Genomic DNA, 25,099 nt, shown 5'->3' on the forward strand with positions numbered 1-25,099 from the left:
AGGCATCGGGGCTCACTGGTTGAGAATTTTCAGAGTTTGGTGGTGTATGGGCCCCGAGTGGACAAGGTGCCCGGTGGCCGTGACTCCGGTGTGAAGTGAGCGTGGGGTTTTCGGCGTGCACAGCCGCTTGTTCGCAGCCATCGTGAGTTCTTCCAGGATCACCGTCATTTCCACAGCGACGGTGGGGAGAATTAAAAGGTTCACATGGGGAGTAAACAGCAGGAGCAGGTGAGCTCGCAAGGAACCAAGATTCTTTTCCAGGAGGTGTCCTGGAGCTACGAGGGGGGGGGGGTGAGTGTAGAGTGCAGCGGACAATACTTTGCGAACGACCGGGAGGCATCAGGGGCTCTTTGTACAGAGCGAATCCGATATGACGTCAAGGGGCCAGAGTCGTATTTACAAAAAGGCTCCTTGACACCACACGGGCAAGTGGAAAGGGGTCTTAAAGGGGGAATAAATTACATTTGTGACTTCTTTCCGGCCCTTTTACCCTGCCAGAGTGGTGTCAAGGAGCCCAAGCGTAAGAGGAGATGGGGTATAAACCTCCAGCTTGGTTAACCCAGCCTGAGTCCTGTTAGGCCACTGGGTGGCACCTGGAGGGGTGTTAGATGTAACTGGAGCTTGGGCCTTCATAAGGGAAGGAGCAGAGCAGAAAGAAAGGCCAGGGTGGAGACCCAGGAGAGAGGGAGACCTAGGACTGTCCTCTCTTGGGCTAAGGGCAGAGAGGAGGCTAGAGCCAGAACTAGAAGGTGCTGGCCCAGGAGGAAGCCTGGGGCAACAGGACGGTTGTCCTGAGCCAGGAGGAAGCAAAGTCTACGGGGGATTTGGACTGAAGCTTGGAGGACTGTGAAGAGGAGCTGCAGAAGGGGACAGGCACCTGTGGCAGTCCCTGGAGGAGGGGAGATTCCAAGGAGGGAAGCCCTGGGAGGCAGTGCTCTGAAACAAGAGCAAAAGAAAACTCAGCAGGCCGTGGGCTGAACTCTGGCAAGAAGCCAACAGGAAGGAGGACGTGGGACCTGGAAGAGAAGCCGAGGCTGTCAGGGAAGGCCACCGGGGCCACGGACAATCAAAAGGCGAAGGCTACAGGAGATGGTGATTCTCACTGCAGCGGCCCCAAGGAAGGTTCACTATGGAGCTGGGAGCCAGAAAGGACCAGCACGGCAGGAGATATGGGGTCTCGCCAGGGTGAGCCCAGCACAGGGTTCAGCAAAGTCCTGGGAACGGAGCAGGACGAGACAAGCAGCCCCATTCACAGGAGCAAACTCCCCCGTCACCCTCCATGGGCCCATGTAACCTAGTCGTTGGGCACCAGGAGCTCTAGGCCAGTCCCTGTACATGTGCCCCCCATCTCCTCCCCAAAGGCGCTACTGGACCACATGATCCATCCGCAGGCAGGGCTGGGATTTCTGAGACGGGGGCATGTTTGCTACAATCCATCTTCCCCTCTGCTGCTCCCCAAACTCCTGCTGAAGGCGCTCACTGGTCCAGCTCTGGTTGCCACTGCCATGCGGTTTCCAGGGACAGGGGGTCCATGGGCAACCCTATGGAGCTGGAACCATCTGCTCCCAGAAAGCCTGGGCAGTGAGCGCACCAGGGAGAGACCAGCTCTGTCCACCTCTCGCCCACTTTCCCCATCCTCACACGGCCCAGCAGACATTCCCCCTCTTTGCTGCCTCGGGCACCACTTTGGGTGCCTGCTACAGGCCATCGGAGCCGTTTCTCCAGCTGGGAATGGCAGGCTTGCTGCTTCTTCCGAAGCCGGTGTTGCTTCTTGGCCAGCAGAGGGCACCATCTTCTGCCAGTGACAGCCCTGAGCCTGGGTCACACAGAGCAGCGCGTTCCAGCTCCGAGACTCTCAAACTTTCCTTGCGGGGTTGTTCTTGAAGAATCCCAGAGAGAGACGCCCAGGGGTCGCCTGACCCGCTGCTTGCCTGTGTACACCACAAAGCCGCCCCGCGGGGGCTGATGCTGGACTCAGCTAGGTGCTGTGTTAAACAGCTCCATCTGAGACGAGCATCCTTCTCTTCGGTTCTGGTTAGAGATGGACCCGAGCGGCGAACTTCAGCCCCGGAGCCTGATCCAAAACTTCCCCAAAAGCTGAGGCTGTTCAGATGCAGGGCTCCGGTTCAGATTCCCCTGGGCAAACCAGTGCGGGAAACAGACCTCTTCTTCCCCACCCCGAATGCACCGGAGAGCCCTTTGGCTCCCCTTGGGTCCCCTTGTAACCACCGCTACTGACTGAGATGTGAAGCCAGGGGCAGCCAGGACACCTCGCGCCGCACGTGTCTAGGTTCTGGGGTGTCTCGTAAGCTCCCCCATGTTCAGAGTCAGACAGGGGGACACACAGGAGGGGTAAAAGCCCATTGAAAAGGTCCCAAGAAATACTGCACTGTCCACTTAGAGGGAGGCCGTCCCAAGGTTGGAAGTCTGAGCAGCTCCCCTTCTACCGGACAGAGTCCCCATGACTGCAGCTCTGGACCTGTGCAATAAAGGAAGGGCTAAAACGAGGGGTGGAAGAGTCTCTGGTGCCCCTCGCTTGCTTCCTCATCCCAGCAGCCTCCGTCGCCGCTTCCCAGAGCGCTACGTGGCGATGAGCGGCACCTCGCTGGGGGGGATGGGGAAGGTGGGGGAGGAGTCACCGTTCAGGACCCTGTACAGCAGCTCTTCCTTCTCCCGGTGCGCCTGCTCCCGCAGCTGGGACTCCTTGTCCAGGGCCTCCCGAACCACCAGGAGCTTGTCAGACAGTTGCCTGCAAAGAAACAGCGGGTGATGAAGCTGAGGTGGTAAGAACCCCGGAGTGAGATAAAGACGGGGATCAGGGCCCCGCCAGCCGTTCTGATCACTGCCAAAAGAGGCCAGGGCAGGGGGGGGGGCATGGAATGGTCTTGAAAAGGGGTGGGGTGGATTATAGGCACTCCCAAAAGCCAGTTAGGTACTGTGCCAGGTCACGGTCTTCCTCACACATACACACTCTCACCAGAGCCAGACTGGTGCTGTGGAAGGTCATGGTCCCTCTCCCTCTCTCTCACACACACCAGTGCTGTGCAAAGTCACACACCCACAGGGGGCCTGGCTAGTGCACCTCAGCCCTATCATGCAGCACCCCTACTATCATAGCTCTACTTAGGCCTGGTCTACACTACGACTTTAATTTGGATTTAGCTGCGTTAATCCGAATTAACCCTTCACCCGTCCACACTACAGAGCCAGTTAATTCGAATTAAAGGGCACTTAAAATCGATTTCTGTACTCCACCTCGACGAGCGGAGTAGCGCCAAAATCGATTTTGTTAATTCGAATTAGGGGTAGTGTGGCCGCACACCACCGAATTAATGTGGTTAAATTAATGGGGTAGTGTGGCCGCACACCACCGAATTAATGTGGTTAAAAACCGAATTAATGTGCTTAGTGTGGCCGCGCACAAATCGAATTTATACAACCTGTTTCCCAAATTCGAATTATCTAAATTCGGATTAATCCCGTAGTGTAGACATACCCTTAGCTATCGCCCTCTGACCTGCAGCTTCTGTGCTAGCTTTGATGCCATGATCACACCTGCCCTTTGGGTCCTGTCCCAGCATCTAGTTATCAGCCTACAATTCAGGAAACAGCCTCTCCGGAGTGCAAGTCAAACCTAGCCCAGAGCTCAGCCCGTGAGCTCCGACGATGGCCGCAGGTAGCTTGTTCTGCGCTAGGCTGCGGACGTTACCTTGTCATTGTCAAGTGGTTCTGTGTCTGAACGTGCAGATCCTCATTCTCCTGCTGAAGGGTTTTCACTTTCTCCTCCAGAAGCAGGTTCCTCTCCATCTGTGACATCCCAGAAGGGTTTGGGAAGGGAGGATTCAAAGGAGAGGTCAAGGGTCAGAAGTGACATGGATTTGGCAACAGACGATCCCCTACGCTGGCTAACGAGGTCCTGCCTAAGCGCCAACGTCAAAACGTTGATGGTTACTGACAACGAGTTTATGCCTCTATGCGAGTTTAGTGATGCATAGCAGCAACCTGCCGTGTATGCCAGCCAGCACCCAGCACTGCAGCAGCCTGGTCCAATTAGTGCAGTCCTCCATCTGCCGGCTTCCCCCACTGGGTCTGCGCCCGACACGTTAGCTCGGCTGAGAGGCCAGCCAGGACATAAAGCTGCCCCTAGGCAGCAGGTGAGCCAGAGGGGGAATGCGCCTGGAGAACGCGGTTTGCATTCAGGTAGGTGGAACGCTCTCCTGCGGGCTGTGCTTTTCCATCTCCGCTATTGCTGCCCCTGGAAAGGGGTCCATGCACTTTTTGGTAGAACCACATCAAACCCACCACTGTTTCCAAGTTCAGCAGCTTCTTGTCCAGGTCATGGATGCGTTCGTTCTTCATCTCTATGACAAAATGCAGACTCTCCAGTTCTTGCTCCCAGAAGTGGCTGGGGCTCCCATAATCCTAGAAGGGGAGAAAGAAAACGCATGAGTCCCCCACTGACTGGAGAGGTTGGAGGGGCGAATGCATGGTTCTGGTTTGGTTCTTTATTCCTGAACGGAGATGAGCCAAAGAGGACGACCATTAGTAGTCATAATTGTCCAGTGTTCTCAGTCCTGGATTGATAGGATTCTTACCCCATAAAATGTGCTTACTAGTGTTCATCCATACCCTACAGCTTTACGGCATTTGCATTAGGCACCTGAGTGCAAGGAGCTTGAACTACCTGCATAATGCACATAATATGTACCCTTAATTTTCTCATGATCTACTTCCTATCCCTTTGCTTACTTCAACCATACTACAGGTTTACCAGGCACTACGAACACTGCCCTCTCCAGATCCAGTGATGGGGAGTCTTCCAGGGAGGCCTCTATTTAGCTTTTAGTTTGGTGACAAAGCATTTATAGCATACAGATGCTTCTATGACTAAGTTTGAGGTGACCATTGCCACTACTGCGAATCCAGCAGGCTTGCTCGGAGACCCCAGCAAATGACGGGTTAAAGCAATACCTTCCCAAGAGGCCACAGTTTGTTTGTTTTCCTGCACCTGAATATGTTTCTTATAGTCTCTGCTCAAGATCGATTCCTCCACCCGTTTCATTTTCTCCTGGAAGGATTTCAGCTGGGAATTTAACCTGTCAATCGTCTCCTAGGGCAGAAGAGAAAGGAAGAGGGATGTGATTATGAGTCCTGTTTTATGACCTCCCCTCCAGCAGGGGCACTGTTCATAAAAGGGAAGAAAATGACCAATTGCGTTGTACAGAGGTGGCAGGAGTCAAACTGCAAGACATTTCACAATGAATAACAAAGTCCCATGTAGCAGTTCCCTAATACAGTATTTAATGGCAGCAGGGAGCAATTCCCACTATAATGCCTTCTGCCATCCTGGCTTCCTTGGTTACAATGGGTCAGTCGGTAACCATGGGAGAGATCTCTTTATAATTAGCACTTCCTGGGTTGCTTGCATAAGAACAGACTCCCGGACTCTGCCAAGTCTGCTCTGAGCCACAGTATGGCAGTTCGGCGGCTTGTTCGCACCAGTTTCACTTCTGGAGTGTTCAGGTTACAGACTTGCCTGCCAGTAGAGATGTGCCCCAACCAAAACCTAAGCTCTGAGCACCATTAACAACATGGAGACATTCCAAACACAACCCGCCTGTCCCCTATGTCAATAGTGGTGTGATGGGGTGTCTGCCCCATACCAGCATGCAAGGGGTTAATAGAGCTCTAGGGAGGCTACCCAGGAAGCAGCCAATAGGAGAGGGACTGGAAGCAGCAGACAGTCAGGCTGCAGGCCAGAGCAGGGTCAGTGACTCCCTGGAACTCAAGGAGGGAGGCCTGGGTGCCTTGCAGGTGGAGGGAAGCTAGCACCCTGGACAGAGCAGGGCAGGAACAGGGGAGCCAGAGGGAGCGCCTGGCTGGCCGCTAGGACTGGCATGCTGTGCCGAGGGTGAAGAAGGTGCTGGGGCTGCGGGGAACGCTGCACTTTTTTGATTGAGCCAGTGAAGGACTGTTTTATGTTTTGGAATTTAAAGCCCAGGTGGCCATTTTGATTTAAATATCTATTTGCCTGCTGCAAAATTAAGGCAAGATCACTTTGTGAGAGGCCCCTCTGGGCTCATTCCCACAAACAGCCAGCCTGGGTTACTCCAAGGGTGGTGGGCTCCGGGCAGCTCGAACAACCTTGGTTTTCTCAATCTGGCTCTTGTGAAAGTGAGGGGCAGATAGTGCTGTTTTACCCCAGGGATAGTTCAGGCAGGTCCCTTGCAAGCTTCTCCCAGCACCCTCAGACCTGTGCGCTGAATCTAAAGAGCTCTGCTCCACAGGGAATTGCTCAGCAAGCCAAAGCAAGGGGGCCAGCACCTGTAAGGAAGACTGGGACGTTTGGTAGGATTCCTTTAAGAGCAGCATCTCCTGGTCATGGGCCCTCTGGACTTCTGCAGGGAAAACATAAAATCAGTGTCAGAATCAGGGGACAGGAAAGCAAGCCCTGCCCAAGCCCCTTACCCGCATAGAATGGCAGTAGATGGCACTGCCATAAGGGGGGACCAGAGTTACTCTGGGCTAAGAGTCAGCAGAGGCTTGGGACTGTAAGCAGAGGAAATGCCGTTTCCTGGAGCAGCCTTGCAGTTGGGAGCTCCCTGGAGGACTCGCTCAGCTAAAGTCAGAGGGCTACTAGCTGAGTGATTGCTACGCTAAGGAGAGAGGCAATATGCCGCCCGTAGCGAAAGGAGAAAGAGAGGGAATGACCCCATCACCATTCATGGCCTTATTGCTGAGACTGGGTGACCACATCTCGCATTGTTGGCTGCAGTGTAAACGCTACCAGCTCCCTGAGAAGCATCCTGCTCCGATGGAAGGAGTCTCCTTTTTGAAGAATTTTAGGTTTATTTCAGAGGCACTGGCACTGCAAGCGTAATACCCCAGTGGGGTCAATTTTCCAGACGTTGGGTTGGGTTTCTACAAACGCTCCATGCTAGTTAATGAAATACAGAGTAATATCTCCTGCCAGCATGTCTCCATGCCCTTCCCAGGGTACCCTCCCTCATGGCTTGGAGAGGTGCAGACAACATGACAGTAAGGGAGCACCATGGCAGCCCTGAGAGCATGACAGGTGACAGTATGGTAATCCAGAGGGCATGGGAGGTGCTTGCCAATGGGGCCAGTCAAAGAGCGGGCAGATCTCTTGGCAGGGCCGTCCCTAGCTATTCTGGGGCCCTACGCAGCCCCCTCGCGGGGGTGGGTGGGGCCCCAGGCCTCCGTGGGAGGGGGGAGGCTGGTCCCAGGCCTCTGTGGGGGGGTGGCGGGGTTGGCTGGAACCACCCCCCAGCGGCACGGCTGGGGCCGGGTCGCTGCACTTCCTGCCGCTGGTGAGTGCAGGCCCAGCCCTGCTGCAGTCCTCAGGGGAATGGGGGCAGAGCAGGGGCGGGAAGAGGCAGGGCTGGGGCGGGGCAGGGGCGGGGCAGGGTTGGGGTGGAACAGGGGTGGGAAGAGGCAGGGCAGCGGTGGGAAGAGGCGGGGCTGGGGTGGGGCAGGGTTGGGGTGGAACAGGGGTGGGAAGAGGCAGGGCTGGGGCGGAGCAGGGGCTGGAGCAGCTCCCAACTGCGCAGGGCACCAGGAAATGTGGTGCCCCAAATTCCCTGGTGCCCTACGCAGCTGCGTACTTTGCGTCTGGGTAAGGACGGCCCTGTCTCTTGGACACACAACATCTAATGAAAATGCTGAATATTCATTACAGGAGCCATCGGCCTCTGCTCAAGAGAGCCAAGGAGGTTGGAGAGGAGAAGAGATGCAAGAGCAGCCCTGTGAGAAGTTTAAACCCTAGCGGTGGGGGCGTAGAGGGAAGCCAGCGCCCAGCAAAGGAGAGACTGGGGCCTTACCTCGGAGGTTCTCTTCATGCTCTCTGTTCAGTGTGTCGAACTGCTCGGAGAGCTGCTTGTTAAGCTCTAAATCTCTTTCCTTTTCCACCTAGAAACAGAGTGAGCAACAAGCCCTAAGTATCCGGGGATCTCCGAGAAATAAGTGTACCTGCCTGTGCAGTCTCTTATTTATCTCCTGGGCGGCAGATCCAGTTTCCTGTTCCTATGTTTATGAATGAATTTAACTGTGGTACTTATGACAGTGAGGGGTTAATATCACTGGCAACCATATACATTGGGGGAAGGGGAAAGAGCATCACACACAGCTCTGCTAGGACAGCTGACCTGCGACAGCCTGGACTTTTCCAGGATTTCCTGGACAACTGCCCTTTTTGCTGAGCTCTGCGAGATCAGTAAAAGGGGGACAAGGAGTGACCCACGGAGCTCAGTTTCGCTCACGGCGAAGGCTATGATTTTGGCATGTAAATTTCACAACAGAGCGCAGTGGAAAAAACAAGTCAGAGAAGGGGGAGAGCTCACCTTGCAGCAGCAGCTCTGGTGTCGTGGGCCTAGGCACAGCTTCCTGCTCTGGGCATTGCGAGCCGGGGAATGGGTCACAGCACCTCTCAGGTTGGGTCTGTCCGCCCCTCCGTAGGTGGAGCCGGAGGGGCCAAACCTGAATAGCGCTGCGACCCCGGTGCACCAGGTCACGTGTTTTTACAGCCATTTCTGAGATTTCACGGACTTTATTCAAATTCACGATTTCCGTGAACTCCATGAGAAAACTGTAGCCTTACTCATGGCCTTAGGTGTCGAGAGGTGGAAATCTGAGGACACTAACCTACCATACTGAGTCTGCTAACCCTGGGGAAGGCAGATCGGTGTCTATAACTGGGGGAGCAGGCCAGCTGGCTCTGAATGCGAGATCAGGGCCGGAAGGGGAACGTCAAAGCCTGCTAGCTGACCACCCAAAGGATCTCACGCTGTCTGGTGGCTTTGGAGACTATCAGGTCATCAAGGTCCTGCTATATACTACTCCCTAGCTCTGAACCTGTGGTAGTGGTGCAGTGTGAAGGTCAGGAAGCAGAAGCATGAATGCCCAGGACTGGGGTGACTGTGCTGGGACACTAGACAGACACTCTTGGGGTGGGGAAGCCACTTTGATCCAACCTGGATTTTAACGTCCTGGGTCAGTCTCTGGGTTTCTGCCTGGTGGGCTTCCTTCAGCCTCTCCGTTTCCTCCTGATGTCCTTGTAGCAGCCTCGCAATCTCCCTCTTCTGCTCCTCCAGCAGCAGGGCCTTCGTCGTCTCCACATCCTCGTGCAAGGGAGCTGCGATGATTGCAAATTAAACATAAATGGCTAGACTGTGGCTGGCTGGTTTTGCTGACAGGATTCCGGGGCTGTTCTCCACTCGGTCACCAGTTCGAATCCAGGGCTGGTCAAGCTCATTATCGCTTGGGGGCGGTTTGGTGGCCCGCATAAAATATGATCTCAGTCTAGTTCCTATTGGACAATTACCCACACTACTCCTGGCACTAATTAGCACCAATGGGCATCGTGTTGGCAGTCTGCACAATGGGGACAAGTATCGAACAGAAACAGGCGACTCCCTTGGCCTCCCAGTCCTGGGACTGACCCTCCAGCTCAGGGCTGAGGGGTGTGGCTAGCTATTTCTCCCTGCACCACAAACATGTCTCATTTAGGTCTTTGTTTCCTGTCAATGGTTCCCAGTTTCTGTGAGTGCATTCATTGCTCAACGACTAGTTGGAGCGAATCATTTCCAGCCACCAAGTGCCTTGCAAACAGTCGGCTACCGCTGACTGCTAGTCACAGTTTGTTGTGTGGGAGTGGTCACGTGGTATAGTGTCCACTTCCTGATTGGGTGACTGAAGCTATTTAAATGGGACTTTAGCGAATGACAAATACTGCCTGCTGAATAACTCAGCTGGTAGAGAGCACTTATCTCTGAGCTTGTCTGTAGTTCTCTGCCTGAGCCAGCCATTCACATAAGGGCTAGAAGATGTGGTTGCATCCGAAGAAGTGAGGTTTTTACTCACGAAAGCTTATGCCCAAATAAATCTGTTAGTCTTTAAGGTGCCACCGGACTCCTTGTTGTTTTTATAAGGGCTAGAGCGTGTCAACTCCGAACAGGGCAACAATACACATACCCATAAGGCAGTGTTTCTCAAACTGGGGTCACCACTTGTGTAGGGGAAGCCCCTGGCGGGCCGGGCCGGTTTGTTTACCTGCCCCGCCCGCGGCTCCCACTGGCCGCGGTTCGCTACTGCAGGCCAATGGGGGCTGCTGGAAGCGGCGGCCAGTACGTCCCTCAGCCCGCGCCGCTTCCAGCAGCTCCCACTGACCTGGAGCAGCGAACTGCGGCCAGTGGGAGCCGCGATCGGCCGGACCTGCGGACGGGGCAGGTAAACAAACTGGCCTGGCACAAGCGGCGACCCCAGTTTGAGAAACACTGCCATAAGGTAATTCGTCCTACTAGCATACAGACACCATCCTCTCCAGCAAATATCCTCCTCACTACTGCGCCGACTGCTTCCTTAGGGGCGGGATTGTTTGTTTGGTGGGACGTTTTGGCCAGCTAGTGCAGTTTTTGAGCTGGCCATTTGTGGTGTTCGCCTGGTCATACATATTACTAGACTTCAGTCATCGATTTCTCGGTCCATGAACAAACACTAAGGCAGCTTCCCAGAGTTCTACCTACCCACTTCCCTTGGGCAAGCAGCTTGGTTTTTTTAACTTGCTTCCCTTATGAATTCGTGACATTTTCCGAACTTGCTCAGATTTTTCACGACCAGTGTTGTCACCCAGGCATTCGAGAGTGACTAATAAGATCAGCTCATGAACAGCAGCATGGGGAATTTGCTGTTCAGCTTGGAAACTGTTTGTGAATCTCTTTGAGTCTCATTCCTGGGCAGCACAGGGAAAACTTACACGGATGCCCTGCCAATACCGAGCCTGCTCCATCGGTAGAGGGGCTTCTGTGGTGGCAGCATGACCCGGGATGGAGTTTCAGCATAGATCCCCGGCTGGTGTAAATCAGCGTCACTCCATTGAGTCAATGAAGATGGGCTAATTTATGCCAGATGAGGATACAGATCTTTATTTCTAGCCTGGCTCTGCACTGTGCAGTTTGTCTCGTACAAGTTTGCAATATTTCCACTAGAACAAGGATGCATTTCCAGGAACGCATGCCAAATACTCTGTCGATTTCTAAGGAACCATCTGTGATGAAGTGGGAATCTCCTGTAATATTTTATGATTCCCATGAGTGCCTCAGTTTCTCTTTCTACTTTGCACTGCTCCCCAGGCGGTGCAAAAGGGTTAAATCTGCTCATGGGGCAGAGAAAGAGACACGGGCTGTTGTGTCAGGTATCTGTATGGGGTGAAATAAATGGGCCAGTCAAGAACTGGCTGAAACCGACCCATAGCAATGGAGGGTCCGCAAAGACAACGGAAGCCCCAAAGACAGAGCAACTGACATTTATCCATGGGACTCTCCTGCAGGCGGAGCGTGTGAACTCAGCACGGGTCTGCAGGAAGTAGACAATGGACCAAAAGGTGTCAGGTGGCTGGGATAAGAGCTGGCTTTTGGAAGGTCTCAGCAGCTCTCACCTGGGAGTGGCACAGGGACATGGAGAGCCAGAGCCAGAAGAGGACACTAGATGGAAGGCTGGTGTGGCCAGAAGAGATGGTGTTTTAACCTTTATTCCTCTATGCTAATCTCAGGCCTTCCCAGTGCTGGGTTCCGTCTGCCTCTGTTCTGAAAAGGCTGCCTGGTGTCTGTGCCAATACTTGCTGAGACGCACTGAGCCCTGAAGTGTGTCCAAGACTCTGACCAGCGCTCTATCTCAGTGAGACGTGTGTCTCAGGAGTGCTGAAGCCCGGAGGCTCAGTTTTGGAGGCACTGAGGCTGCCTTAAGGAAGAGTGGGACCCCTTGAGGGTCTGCCACACAGAAGGGGATCCTCCAAGCGGCTGTTTAAAAGCTGGCGTGTAGCACCAATACTGTGGCTCTGTGACGCCATCTCGGGTGGGACTAATGCCAAGACCCCCAGGGAAACTGGAGTGAGAGAATCCACTCTGATTTAACTTGAGTCAGTAAAGCCCTTTTACCCCAGTGATCCTCAGACACATCGCCTCCCCGTCCGGAGGAGCTTTCTGAGCAAACACAGATGAGATGGCCTTAGTATGGACCAGAACGGAAGACTCACTAGTCACAGTGCCACTTTGGCTGCATCAGAGCTCACAGTGCTGCCTGTCTTAGCAGGTACAGGTGCATCTGTGCATGGAACACATTGGCCCATCTGTTTGGACCCGGTCTTAGCTTAATGCTTTTAAAGGGGTAGGTGCATTGAAACGCCGTGTGAGGAAAAAGATGTACATCTCACCATGATTCTCTGTCTTCACGGCCGTCAGCTCCCGGGAAGCCTGCCCCTTTGGCTGCCGAGCTCTTAGTCGTTTCTGTGGGGAAAATAAGAAGACTGAAATCATGAAATGCAGGGAGGAAAATGGAAAAAAAACCACGCTGGTTTGTGGCAGAGCTGAGACCTGAAGGGAATTGTGTCATGGATGAACACCCTGAAATTAGTCCCCCATCATGGGGACCCTGAAATGGGTCCCCATGATGCGGCGTTATTTAGCAGTCCCTCTAAATGAAAGAGCTGCCGCAACATTCAGATCCCAGCAGCTCAGCTAGGACCTGTCCAACCCAGAGCGCTGCTCTCAATTGCCAGAGTGCTGCTGAAATGTACCCAGCACGTTGTATTTATCCCTGGGTAGTTCAACCTGCCGCCCCAGCCAGCGACCCCAAGCCTCTGTCACACTCCATCCTGTTTAGCCAGCTCTGAATCTGTGCCAGTTCTCCTCCTAGCGCTATTTCCACCTTTGGCCTCCGGTTTTAGGCTGCTCCATCTCCACTTAGCCCACTGTGCCCTTCTGCCATCCCTCTCTCCTTTGGGTATGACGGAAAGTGACGCGTGGCTAACATGGTACCGCACACGAGGGGGAACGTGTAACCTGGGAGCGCCCATGCGGAGGGGCCCTGCCCCCATCATAGGGGAGATATCCTGTGGCATATAAAGGGCTATTCCGGTGAGAGATCCCAGCAGAGGGACGCGAGAGTGGATCACACATGCCCGTTCGTTTTCTCTCCCTCCTCACTCCTGGTTACTCACGTTCCCACTTGGCCCTGGATTTCTGTTTGCAGAAGTGCTCCGTAGAGAAGGCACGTACCAGCGAAGGGAGGAGGCACCCGCACGCCTCCCTTCACACTCCCTACCACACACAAATTCACCCCCCCCACACACACACACGCTCATCCTACGCAACCGCCCAGCCACACGGACAGGCTAGAAGATTTCTTGTCCTTCCACCTTTTTGGGGGGGGCCTGCCAGTCTCACCAGCAGGCCGGTCTGCTTACTAGGACCCTCCTGGCTCAAGGTACAAATCTCCACTTTGCCTTAGTATCGTTATCAGCCCCACACTCCCACAAAGGCCTTCTGGGATGGGGGCTCTGGACAATGTACAAATCTGTCCAGCAACCAGTCAGCGTGAGATGGGGTTAGCACCAAAACTCTTGGAGCTAGAGGGCTGGAAACATTTGCTGTTCCCCTCCCTTAACCCCCTCTTCACGCCACCTATGCATGCCCGGGACCCCGGACTACACGAGCCAGGCAGAGCTCAGGATCAGACAGTGGGTGCAGATCTGTTAGCAACGCCCACAAACCTGTAGCTCGGCGGATGCTTTTTATAGCCAGGCTCAGAGCCTAGAAATAGCTTGGGCTAGAGCACAGAGCCTGTGCAGGAATGAGAGATGAAAAACAACACTAAATCAAAGGCAATTACAGGGATAAAGCCCAGTTCTAACAACGCCTCAGAATATCTGGCACCAGCAAAGCTCTCGCTTGCTCTCCAGTTCAAACAATTACATCATCATCAGAGGAATGCTTTGTTAGAGCATCAGCTCCTGCTACCAGCCCCCCCCGTTGAGTGAGTGCTAAGGTCCTGTCACAGTTTCCATCCTAGCCTCCCTGTTTAACGGGGTTTATAGAACTCAGATTTAGGAGCTTGCTTAGGCGATACAGTTGCAGCAGGCCAGCTTCCAGCCCCGGAGCAGTTTAGTTGCATTAACAACACTGGAAGAAAAGACAAAATTATTTTTAGCTATTGTCCAACTGCCAAAGAGCAGCCCTGCTCTCTCCCCAACCCAAAACCCTTTGTGGATCTGATTGGTGTAAATCAGGAACGGCTCCACTGACACCAGTGGCGTTACACCCGTGTGGAATGGAATGAAGAGAACTGACCTCTGTGCTCTGGGGCTGTCTTCACTTGAAACGCTGCAGCGACACTCGCTGCAGTGACAGGCGGTGTTCTCCCGTTGCTGTCATTATTCCACCTCCCCAGGAAGCGGTAGCTAGGACAACGGGAGAATTCTTCCACTGACCTGGCGCTGTCTCCACCCGGGGCTAGGCGGGCTTCCTCATGTCGCTCAAAGGTGCGGATTGTCACACCCTGTTGCGATGAAGCAAGATCAGCCTAACTCTGTAGCGCAGACCTGGCGTCAAGGAACGGGAAGGAATCCAACTGGTGTCACTTACGCTTTCTTCCACCAGCTCCGCCGCACTCAGCCTCAGTCAGACTCCTGAAAATTCACACCCACTGCCCAACGTGTATCTCACCACCTCCGACCTGGGCCCACGGAGCCTGGCTGAATGGAGGGCAGCATGCGGGCAAGGCTGTGTAACTTAGTGTACATGCCGAAGGGGATCGAAAGAGGCGCAAGTCACACCAGGGGAGGCCCTGTCCACATCCAGGAAATTCGTCCCAGTGTAACCACACTGATGGAGTTATGCCAGTGCACGTTGCCTTATTATAGACAACACCTTAGACTGGCTTGTTCTGCTTTCCTGTCCCAGTCTCTAATAGAGCAGAGGAATGGGAATCCAGCCATCTGGGTTCTGTTCCTGACTGACACCAATTTGCTGTGTGAGTTAAGCAAAGCCCTGGCTCAATGTCTCTGCCTCAGCATCCCTCTCTGAAAAGTGGAGATAGGAACCAGGGGTGGTTTTGTAAAGTGCTTTGGGAGTCCTACTATTGCTTGCAGGGAGGCTGTGTCCGGGGCATCACTTGTAGACCGGGACCCTGCTGTGCTAGGAGCTGTATATACGCAGAACAGAAATAGAGTCAGTCCCTGCCCCAGCTGAAAGGCAATAGATACGTGCCTAGCATTTTTATTATGTTATGTCCCAGTAGCTTCAGACTGACTCCATTTAGAGCAAGGGCAATAACAATTTAAATCAGAAAAGCTATAAGGAAGTAATCTGTTGAACGGTGTGTAATTCACCTATAATTGTTTTAAAAGCTGCGAGTGCAGTAAAACCTCAGTTATCTGGACCTTGTGTATAACAAACCAACCAACAACCACCCGCCCTCTTATTTAAAGTGAGAGCAGATCACCCTATGGGCAGCATCTGCATTAAAATTCCGTGGCTTATCTACACCTCTTGCATGGTGGAGATGCACATCTGGAAATGAAGGATTCCCAGGGAAGTAGCATGTGCAAAATCAGGAATGAAATATTCCCGACCTGGCGCACCTGCTGCTATGGGCAGGAAACAGTTCCCAGAACAGAGCAGGTGTAGACGTGTGTAATGCATGCAGATCCCCTCCCACCACAACAGAACATTCGGTTCATGGAAGTCTGAAGAGGGCTTATACCAGAGATTTCAAGGCCAGAAAGGACCATGGTGATCATCTAGCCTGACTTCATAACTGGTCAGAGAATTCCACCCAGGGGTCCCTGCATTGTAAGCTGCCTTCCATCATAAATTTGGCATTCACGGACTCCTACTCGGATTAGTGGTGGCGCATGGGGTTCTCTGCTACGGGTCCCTCTCTGCATCCCTTGTTTTGACCTTGTGCCCTGCACCCGTCCCTGTTTTTTCATTCTTGGTTCCGGGTATTTAGTGGATTTGCTGGGATCTGTGGCCCCCTCCCCTCACTCAAGAGGACCTGTCGTTGCCCTAGCGGGCTCTGCCCTGGAAATCAAATAGGCTGTGGTGAACTGAACACAAACTGGCTGCCTGCCTTTCCCTGCAGACAGGAGGGTCCCTACAGATTGAAAGGTGCAGTACACAGAAAACAAAGGCACATAGGTAAAGACACCTCAGGGGTGATCTGTGCCCAGCTCCTCCGATGCAGATAGAGGCATGCAGACACCACTTACTGAATGGAAACTGGTAGCTACTCAGGACCCAGCCCTGGGCAAGACAGGGGCCTTTAACTGACACAGGAACCTGAGAGCCAAGAAAACAAAGCCCTGACAATTATCCGAATTGTACGGACAGTGACTCCATGCCAGAATGGGAGGGAGAAGAGATGGGTTGAAGAGTAGAAGACCTGGAAATGGGTCAAGAGTTGTCACAGTCCCCTATGTTTTAGGAGATCCCTCCTGCTCTAGCGACCCTTGCTAGGAGGATTTTGGCCCCAGGCTCTCCGTGTTTAAGTGCTGGAAGCACATGGCTCGTTCACTTGGGCCAGCAGGCTCCATGCCACCAAAACATACAGAATGCGAGAAGGAGCCAAGTTTCATCTGAAGCAGCAGCACAAAACTAATAAAGCCTGTCCAAAGCCCAAGCTGGTGCCTGCATCCTCCCCAGAACATCCCTAGAAGGACTTTGCAGCAAGCACTTATCTCACAGCAACAACCACGGAAAGAGAGAGGAGACAAGGAGAGTCGTTTGCTGCCCACTGCCACGGGTCTCCTGGAGGGTGCTTGTAGCGGATGGATTAGAGAGGATGCAGGCTGGAAAAGAGACTGAAAACTTAATGGGGGCGGGGGGGGGGGGAGGGGGGAAAAGAGGAGAAAATATCCAGTGCTGCAAAACAGATTAGGCCAGTGCTGCCTTTCCTAAAAACTGCAGGACCTCCCTGAATTCTGAACACTGGGCTGGAATGCTGTCCGGACCTCCAAGCCACAGCATGTGCAAGAGAGATTGAGAGGGGTCCGGAAATATCAAACAACTGCCGGGGCTGCTACTTTACAACCTGTGAAGTGTGACAGCCACATTTAGAGAGCAGTAAAAGGACAGCGGGGTTTTGGGCACGATTTCCCAGGACAGGGGAAGATCAAAGAGGTTGCTGTCATTGCATCACAGAGTCCCTGGGGGTGGGGAATGAGTGACAGACAAGGAGACAGCCAGGAGCCTGAAACCCTGAAATAAACTGGGGAGTCCACCTCTTCTCCGAGCAGTAAATTACCCCGAAAGGAGTGATTCTCTTAGGCACAGGGACTGCTTTTTACAGCAGCATCATATGCTTCTGCCATGTCTGGAACAATAAAAGATCACCTAAAGCTCTGGCCTGAGGACCACAATGGACAGCTCTGCTCCTCAAGGACAATGGAACCTCGACCATCAGAGTCAAGTTTGTCCATGCAGGAGGCAGAGCCGTTTCAGGAGCCGCTTGGAACAAAGGCCCATCACAAATCTTCCCACCTTCCCACCCAAGCGCCGAGGCACATTTCGTCAACTGGACTCCTCTAAAATAAACACAAAGCTGCACGTACACTTAAAAAAAAACCTCTCTGACAAAACCCTCCCCTGCACATGCGTCTCTTCCTGCATGGAGCACGCCACAGAGAACGGACCACACGTGGCAGATGTTAGCATCATCACTTAATGCGCTACTGGAAGCTGCTCAGATACTGTGGTGATGTGGGGGAGGGGGCACACGAACCTGTACAGAATTCTTTCAGAGGCAAACCGGGGTGCTCTTATGTCTGTGTGCCGCAGGGGCGGGCAGGAGGGAGTGGTACCTCCAGCTCAGTGAGAGGCATTACAATGTCAGATCAAGGGGAGGGGCGTGTAATTGCTGCCTGGGCCCCAGGTACGTTTGGGAGGCAAGTCATCCCATTTGTTGATTGGTATCCGCTGCATGCTGTAAAAGCCGGGGTGTTCCCAAGTGCCCAGCAGCGATTTGTGAAGCTGCGTGAAAGTTTTGCTGAATTAATCACAGACTGGAAAGCACACAGAGGCCAACACGCGGGAATCCTGAACCCATGGCAGAGCACCTCAAGGTTCCCTCTGGCACCTCTGGCCAGGCTGGCCGCCTCTTGCCACCACAGCGTCCCCTTATGGCTGGCACTGGAGCTGCAAAGAGAGGACTCGGGAGCTGTAACAAATCATGGGCAAACCTTAAATCGGGCCCCTGACTCCAGGCAAACTTCCCTGATCACAGCTGGGAGCCAGAAGTGCCACAAGCGGTTCCCAGCCCACACCCCAAAGGAGCAGTCAGGGGAGCGATCCTCTCCCAGCCTAGTCCCCGGGCAGCTGGGTGGCAGGTTCCGATCAGAAAGTGGCACCTGTGGAAACCGCAGCAGGGGATGGACCCTTTTCTGTCTAGCTGCCTGCCTTCTGCAGGGGCTGGCGGCAGCCCGCACCTTCCCAGGAACACACCTCACCTTAAGGCATGGGGAAACAGTGCATCCCCTTGGGGAGCGGGTGCGTATGTGTGTGTGGGCGTGTATGTGTGTGGCACAGACAGGGAGGGATCTGACCAGGTCCCTCAGTCCCTACCTAGCCCTGGAACGAGCTGACGTCCTGTAAGGATGGGAGCCCATCAGGTCATATCAGCCCCCGGGGAAAGGAGGTGGCAGCTCAGCTCCCAGGACTACCCCGCTCTCCCCAAAGGTACCTGCTCTTGGTGGCTTTGCATTAGGCTCCCCTCAATCCCAGGTGCCCTCTTCCCAGCCTCATAGAGATGGCTCCCGGGGGCCCACTTCTGCCCTCAGGCAACAGCAGCTTCCAGGGCTCCTGCCTAAGGGAGACCGAGTGGTCAGGCGCTGCAGAAGCCTGGTGGAGGGGGCATTTGCATGAGCTCCCGGTGCCCTTTTGGGCTTGCGAGGGTCCTGACCACAGAGCAGCGATCTCCTCTCCTCAGCATTGGTCAGGCCAACATGGCCCCTCGCCCCCGCCTAGAAGCAGGACGGGGCCTGCACAGGCTGCAGAGCGTGTGGGTAAACAGGGCCTCCTCCTCACACAGAACAGCCGCTCTCCCTGGCACCACGCCTGCCAGCTGCTGCTCCCGATCCTGGTGGCATAATAGGCTGTTCCAGTCTGGGATACCCGGAGAGAGTCTCTCTTATCCCTGTGCACTTTGATAGTCCAGAGGATGGTCGGGCCCATTGGCTAGAGCTGGGCAATGATAGGCAGGCCCCAAAGGCCTTTCCCCTGGGGCAAACCTAATGCAGAGACTGATGCCCTATTGCCACTTGGATTCCCCGCCCTGGCGAAAGGAAATGGGAACCTGGGAAATGCAAGAAATGCTGGCTTGATTTGTTCTTCTTTTCAGCTCTTTCTGGCCTGGTGCATTTGTGTCCATCACGTCTAGATCTGATCCCTCTCTCTGACATGACGCTATACACAAGTGATGGGGGTCTGTTCTCCCCACAGGAGAGGAATAACTTCCATGGAATGCAATGGGTATTGTTTAGAGCGGACTGCGCCTTTGACAGTCCCAGGCGTGGCACCCCCCAGGAGGTGCAAGTGGCTGAATCTATGCAGGGCAATCTTTGAGCAAGCTGCAGTAAAGGGCCGTTTGTTGGAAGCTCCTGGATTGTGCCTGTCCCTGTGTCCAATACCAAACCAGGGACTTTACACGACTCATGCCCTGCAAGGGGAGTATAGGGCCTAAGGCTTACAATGGGAAGCAAAGTAGGAGTATTCCACATGTGCTAACGATCTCTCTCCGTTTCCGTGATAGTCTCTCTAGGACTATCCCACAGAGACATTAACCGCTTCCCAGGTGCCAGAATGAGCACATGTCCCTGGCTGCAGTTTCTGCTGGAAAGACGGTCCAAATAAATAGCACAGCAGGATGTCCAGCAGTGCAGGAAAGCTGTGTTTCAAGAGCCCACTGCTCCGGCAGTGTAAAGGGGCCTTAAAGTGGGTGTCTGTCCCCAGGTGAATTATTCTGCAGCTTGGTCCAAATCCCTTTCACTATTTTTGGATGATGAATGTGAGCAGAAGAAAATCAAACCATTTTTCCCAATGTCAAAAATTACAGTCATGGTCCCCACCCCCTAGAGATAACTGCAAACTGTCTGAAGTTTGGAAACTTGATTCTTAGGTGTCCATTCAACCTATCTGGGGAGAAGGCTCATAACCAAGCATCAAAACAAAACCTGGCTGAAAATTAAGAACGTTTTGGATGTGCCAACGGAGCACTGGCACGTTTGCAGAGGTACTTGGAGCATGTGCACTGTTCAGTGTGTATTTGCTGTGTCCCTTTGTTACTCTACTCTACTCCTCAGGAACTGAGGCCCCAGTCGGCCTTTGGCTGAATGACCCCTGCAGTCCTGCAATTGACTACGTGTGTGTGCTGCCCTGTGGAGTCAGTGAGTCTGGGCGTGGGTAGAGAGATGCACCCAGGAGCAGTCAATGGTGCAGGATCCGGGCCTTAGATTTTAGAGCACGATTTTTTTCTAAAATTGCATTTTTAATGCATAATGCAACATTCATGTCGCAGAATAAAATCACCAAAAAACAAGGGATGTGTGTTTAAATCCTGACGCTGTCCCCCCTAAAGCCACCAGGAGCTTTGCTCTGTGACTGCTATTGACATCAGTGGGAGGAAGGTTAGGCCAATAACTTCAATGGAAGCAGGTGCTCAATGCTTCAAGAGCAGTGTTTACAGAGGTGTGGTCCACTTATATACCATTGTCTATTCACGGCTTTTAACATACTACCATTCATGCAATGAAATCTGCACCATAAACATATAGACTGAGCTTTGTAGCTGAGTTAACCGTCTTGTTAGCAACTTAATTTCTGACCCTTTCCGATTTTAAGTAAATAAAGTAGAACCTCAGACTCACAAACACCTTGAGAATGGAGGTTGTATGTGAATGGAGGTTGTTTGTAACTGAAATGTTCCTAACTCTGAACAAAACGTTATAGTTGTTCTTTCAAGTTTGCAACTGAACATTGACTTAATCCAGCTTTGAAACTGTACTATGCAGAAGAAAAATGCTGCTTTAAACCATCTTAATTTAAATGAAACAAGCACAGAAACAGTTTCCTTACCTTGTCAAATCTTTTTTTCAATTTTTCCCCTTTTTTTTAGTAGTTTACATTGAACACAATATTGTACTGTATTTGCTTTTCTTTTTCTTTTTCTCTGCTGCTGCCTGATTGTGTATTTCTGGTTCCAAATGAGGTCTGTGATTGACCAGTCAGTTCGTAACTCGTATTCCTAACTGTGAAGTTCTACTGTGTGTGTGTGTGTAGCATTTAATTATAATGTATATAACCCACTGCTGGAATGATGCCAGGCCTGAGCCCTGATCTTTCAAGAAGACCTCTCAGCACCTCTCATGGTTGGATGTCAGATGAAATGCAGATTGTGTCCTGCTACTGCAAGCAGGTGAGTTACAGAGCTGATCACATTCCAGAGGTCTTATAGCTACAAGATCCCGGCTGGGTTCTTGCACTCGGCACCTGCACAATCACTTTCTTATCTTTATGCTCTTCTAAAAGACAGAAATAGATGACATGAAGGACTGAGGCGTGCCAATGCCCTCTCCCCTGCACTCAGAAGATGTGATACTCCCACTTGATCTGAACAGATGATCTCTGGTTCAAGAAAGGTGACGACTCCCCAAGGTCATTTACAACATGGGTCCTGGGAAAAAATTCCTTCCCATCCCCAGTTCTGGCAATCAGGTTTAATCCCGTGCAATGGTGAAATAATCACAGCAGTTAAAATATCCACTCCCATTTAAAACATAAGAACCACTGGTGTCCAAGAGACTTTTTCCAGCCTGAGAAGTCACTAAACGTGAATGGAACCAGGCCTGTAGCGTCTGACTGTTCATTTTTCTCAAATCCTAGCATTGAGGATTCATCTTCTACTTCCTTGTGACTCTCTGAATTTCCCCCACCTTCAATCCCTTTTACACGCCCCATTTCAGTCTTTCTGATCTATCCTTGTGCCAGAGGTTTTAAACCACAAGGGACCACTGTGAGCATTTAGTCTCACCTACTGCTTAACAGAAGCCGTAGCATTTCACCCTGTGCTTTCTGCATCAAGCCCATAAATTCTGGCTGCGCTAGGACATACCCTTTAGAAAGGCACCCAGTCTTGATTTAAAGATGTGGCCAGCAAGGGCTGTATCCTCTTCCTTGCCCCAGCTAAGTTTATGTATTAACTGGACATATCAGAATCAAGGGAAGTGTCTCCAAATGACTCCATCTCACGTCAATGAAATGCCTTAGTCTCAATTCCTGGGGCCTTTTGTATGCAGCATTTCTCACCCAGTGTCTCTTTTGTACAGGGAGCCCTCAGAGGCATGGACTGGCCTAGAAGTGTTTGACCTTGTGCATAAGAGATTCATACATTTCTTTAATATACAGCTATTCGTGTGCATTGGGCTGAAAAAAAATATTCACAGACCTCTGTCTGCAACTCCCCTGTGAGTTCTCTTGGACAGTAGGTGTGTCCCTTTGTTTCCGTTTTCCCTGAGTATCTGTACAAGTGGGTTTTTTCTGGCTCAGTGTTCCTGGAAGTCTCAGAACTACTCCCGCATGCAAATATTAATTTGTGCAAAGCTGTGTGCAGCCATCTTGCAATCTCTGTGATTTCCCTCCTCCTTTTAAAATCATCCATGCAGGGTGCACTGCCTGGCTAAGGTGACCAATCACAGGCCCCGAATAACAAATAGCGAATAACTGTAAGCACAAGGGAAACCAATAGTTCACAAACAACCCAGAAACTGACAATGGACACATGAAGTTTCAATCAAATAATGAACACGCTTGTAAAGATCAGTCTGTTTGAGGATAATCCCAGAACTGGGGACAGGCTAAATCCGTAGAATAAATAGTTCACTGAGCGTACTTTGCTCAAATGTAGCTAGCACCTGAGAAAACCAGCTATTGCACTTCTTGCTTAGCAGCTCAGGTAGCAAAGAAAGACAAGGAAGAATCTAACCATCAGATGCTTGAGGGTGAGGTTTGCAGACATCCTGCCCTGGTGCTGCTTCAACGTTCTAGGCTCACGTTATTATCTCAGATGCCTTCTCCCCTGCCGCCACCCTCCCTGCTGGAGAACAGTTAGTTTCCTTCAATCTTAAAAGCATCTTTTCCCCCCCATCCCCAGAACCAGTGATGGGCTGGAGGCGGATGGCGGGAACGCTCTTGTTTAAACTGAAAGGAGAATTGGCCCGATTTTGCTGCCTCTGGTGGAATTCACCCCTTCTCTGGGTTCTGCTGCTAACCCTTCCCTGGCGGAGAGAGGTTTTGCTGTCTGAGGCTCAGGGAGACACTTTTTTTGCTGTGCCTTTGGGATTCACCAGAGACTTCCCATGTTGTGAATAAATATATATACCCAGTACAGTGGAAGGAACCCCTAGACCCTCTCAAGGACCCCCCCCCACATTACTGGGGAAGGAACTCCTAGACCCTCTCCACCCCACACACACACACAACTAGGGAAGGAACCCCCTCGACCCTCTCCACCACACACACACACACACACACACACACACACACACACACACACACACCTCTACAATCAACACAGGCGCTGCAGTTTTCAGGAACAACGTGTCACCCCTTTCCAGCCTGTCTCCCCAGCCGTCGGCCAGCCCCTGTTCTCCTGCTCATGGTTTTGGGGAAGGGGCTTTGTTTAAAGCGGGGGAGGGGGGGACAGACGCCCAGCCCCCCACCCCGGTAAGCTCTGTGCCGGGCTGGAGCAGCGGGGCGCTGGCAGGGGGGGGCCCAGCAGGGACAGGCTCTAGGGGGCTGCCACCCTTCCCCAGCGCTGGAACCGCTGTCAAAGCGGAACCCACCCCAAACCCAGCTGGGGGAGGGGGTCGCTCGCCGTTACCTTGCTCCTGGCTGGGCAGCGGCCGGTCGTGCTGCATGTGCAGCCCATGGCCGGGCGGGTGGGACTCGCTCCGCGCCCCGTGCCCGGCGCTGCAGCTGCGAGCCCGGGAGCGAACCGCGAGCAGTCTGCTTGAACTTCTGCTGGGACCGCCGCGCGCCGTAAATACCCGAGCAGAAGCCCCCCTGCAAAAAACCACCTCCCCAGCTGGCAGGGCTGAGCCGAGCGGCATACCAGGCGCCTGTTTGATAACACGTGTTGGCATGGCCGGGGGAGGCTGGAGCCCGCTCCGGAGCCCAGCGCCGCAGGGAACCTGCACTTCCAAACAGCCCCCCCGTCTGAGCCCCCAAGGCACAGCTAGTCCCCTGGTGCTGGGCTGGGCAGCTCTGGGGTCTCAACTCCTCTGTCTTGGGGCCGCACGGGCTCCCCCACTTTTCCTGATCAAACGCGGGGCCACCTGCCCTCTGTCCCTGCGCTGCGGGAGGGAGAAAGCGGTTACTAGCTTTTAAGGCCAGAGGGGACCATTATGGCCATCCAGTCTGTCCTCCCCCAGGCCAGAGGACACCCTCCCAGCCAGTGATCCCTGCACCAAGCCCATAACTGCTCGGGGAGCTTTTCGGAAGTCACCAAACAAAATACTTGCATGTTGCCCTGCAAATGCCCCCCCCCCCCCGGATTTGCTAACTTCATGTGTGAAGGAACAGATGGGGAAAGAGCAGAGGGCAGCCCCAGCTGTTCTCTTAGGTCAGGTCTAGGCCAGAAACTTTTGCCAATCTTTGTTGTGGCCAGTGATGTTTTTGCAACATTTTTATACCAGCAAAAGTCTTGGTCTATCCTTTATTTCACGCAGGGAACCCGTCTGAGCTACACTGGCAAACACTTTTGCCACTATACGCTGTGTCTTGGGCTGTGGGGGCCTGGAATTTCTGTTTTGCAGGAAATTCCATTTTTTAAAAAAAAATGTGTTTTGTTCCGAATCGGACTGGAAAGCAAACGTTTCCCGCAACATGAAATTTTCAGGAAAAAAAAATCATTTTGTGTCAAGGGAAACATTTCGTTTTGATTTCAACATTTTTAATGTTTTCAATATAACATAAAAGAAATGTCTAAACAAAAACTTGTGGTGATAAGAAAAATCAAAATGTTCCACTCTGAAAATGTCAGAACAGAATGTTTCAACCTTATTGAAATGCTTTATTCCCCCCCGCCACAACATTTCATCAAAATGAGCATGTTTCCATATAAATCAGGGGTGGCCAAACTTTCTGACCCTCTGAGCCGCATACGACAATCTTCTGAAGTTTGAGAGACGGAGTGTGCCTGCAGGGGCTTCAGCCCTGCTCGTGCTGAAGCCCCGTGCCCCAGCATGCGTGCCCAG

At 52.7% G+C, this 25,099-nt stretch overlaps 1 protein-coding gene across 1 annotated transcript; it reads right to left on the minus strand.

Moving 5' to 3' along the window:
- Positions 1 to 535: 535 nt before the first annotated feature.
- CCDC69 (coiled-coil domain containing 69) lies at positions 536 to 23,849 on the minus strand. Its single transcript, XM_024217059.3, has 9 exons — positions 23,725 to 23,849; positions 12,227 to 12,299; positions 8,991 to 9,151; positions 7,842 to 7,929; positions 6,325 to 6,398; positions 5,009 to 5,110; positions 4,303 to 4,422; positions 3,710 to 3,807; positions 536 to 2,749 (listed from the first exon to the last, which is right to left on the minus strand). Exons 1-9 carry the CDS (start codon positions 23,770 to 23,772, stop codon positions 2,581 to 2,583), a joined length of 933 nt encoding a protein of 310 aa, XP_024072827.2. The 5' UTR covers positions 23,773 to 23,849; the 3' UTR covers positions 536 to 2,580.
- Between the last annotated feature and the right edge of the window lie 1,250 nt (positions 23,850 to 25,099).

The sequence above is a fragment of the Terrapene carolina genome, unplaced genomic scaffold (genome assembly GCF_002925995.2).
Source record: "Terrapene carolina triunguis isolate 2854851 unplaced genomic scaffold, T_m_triunguis-2.0 Scaffold629, whole genome shotgun sequence".
Classification (NCBI taxonomy): Eukaryota; Metazoa; Chordata; order Testudines; family Emydidae; genus Terrapene; species Terrapene triunguis.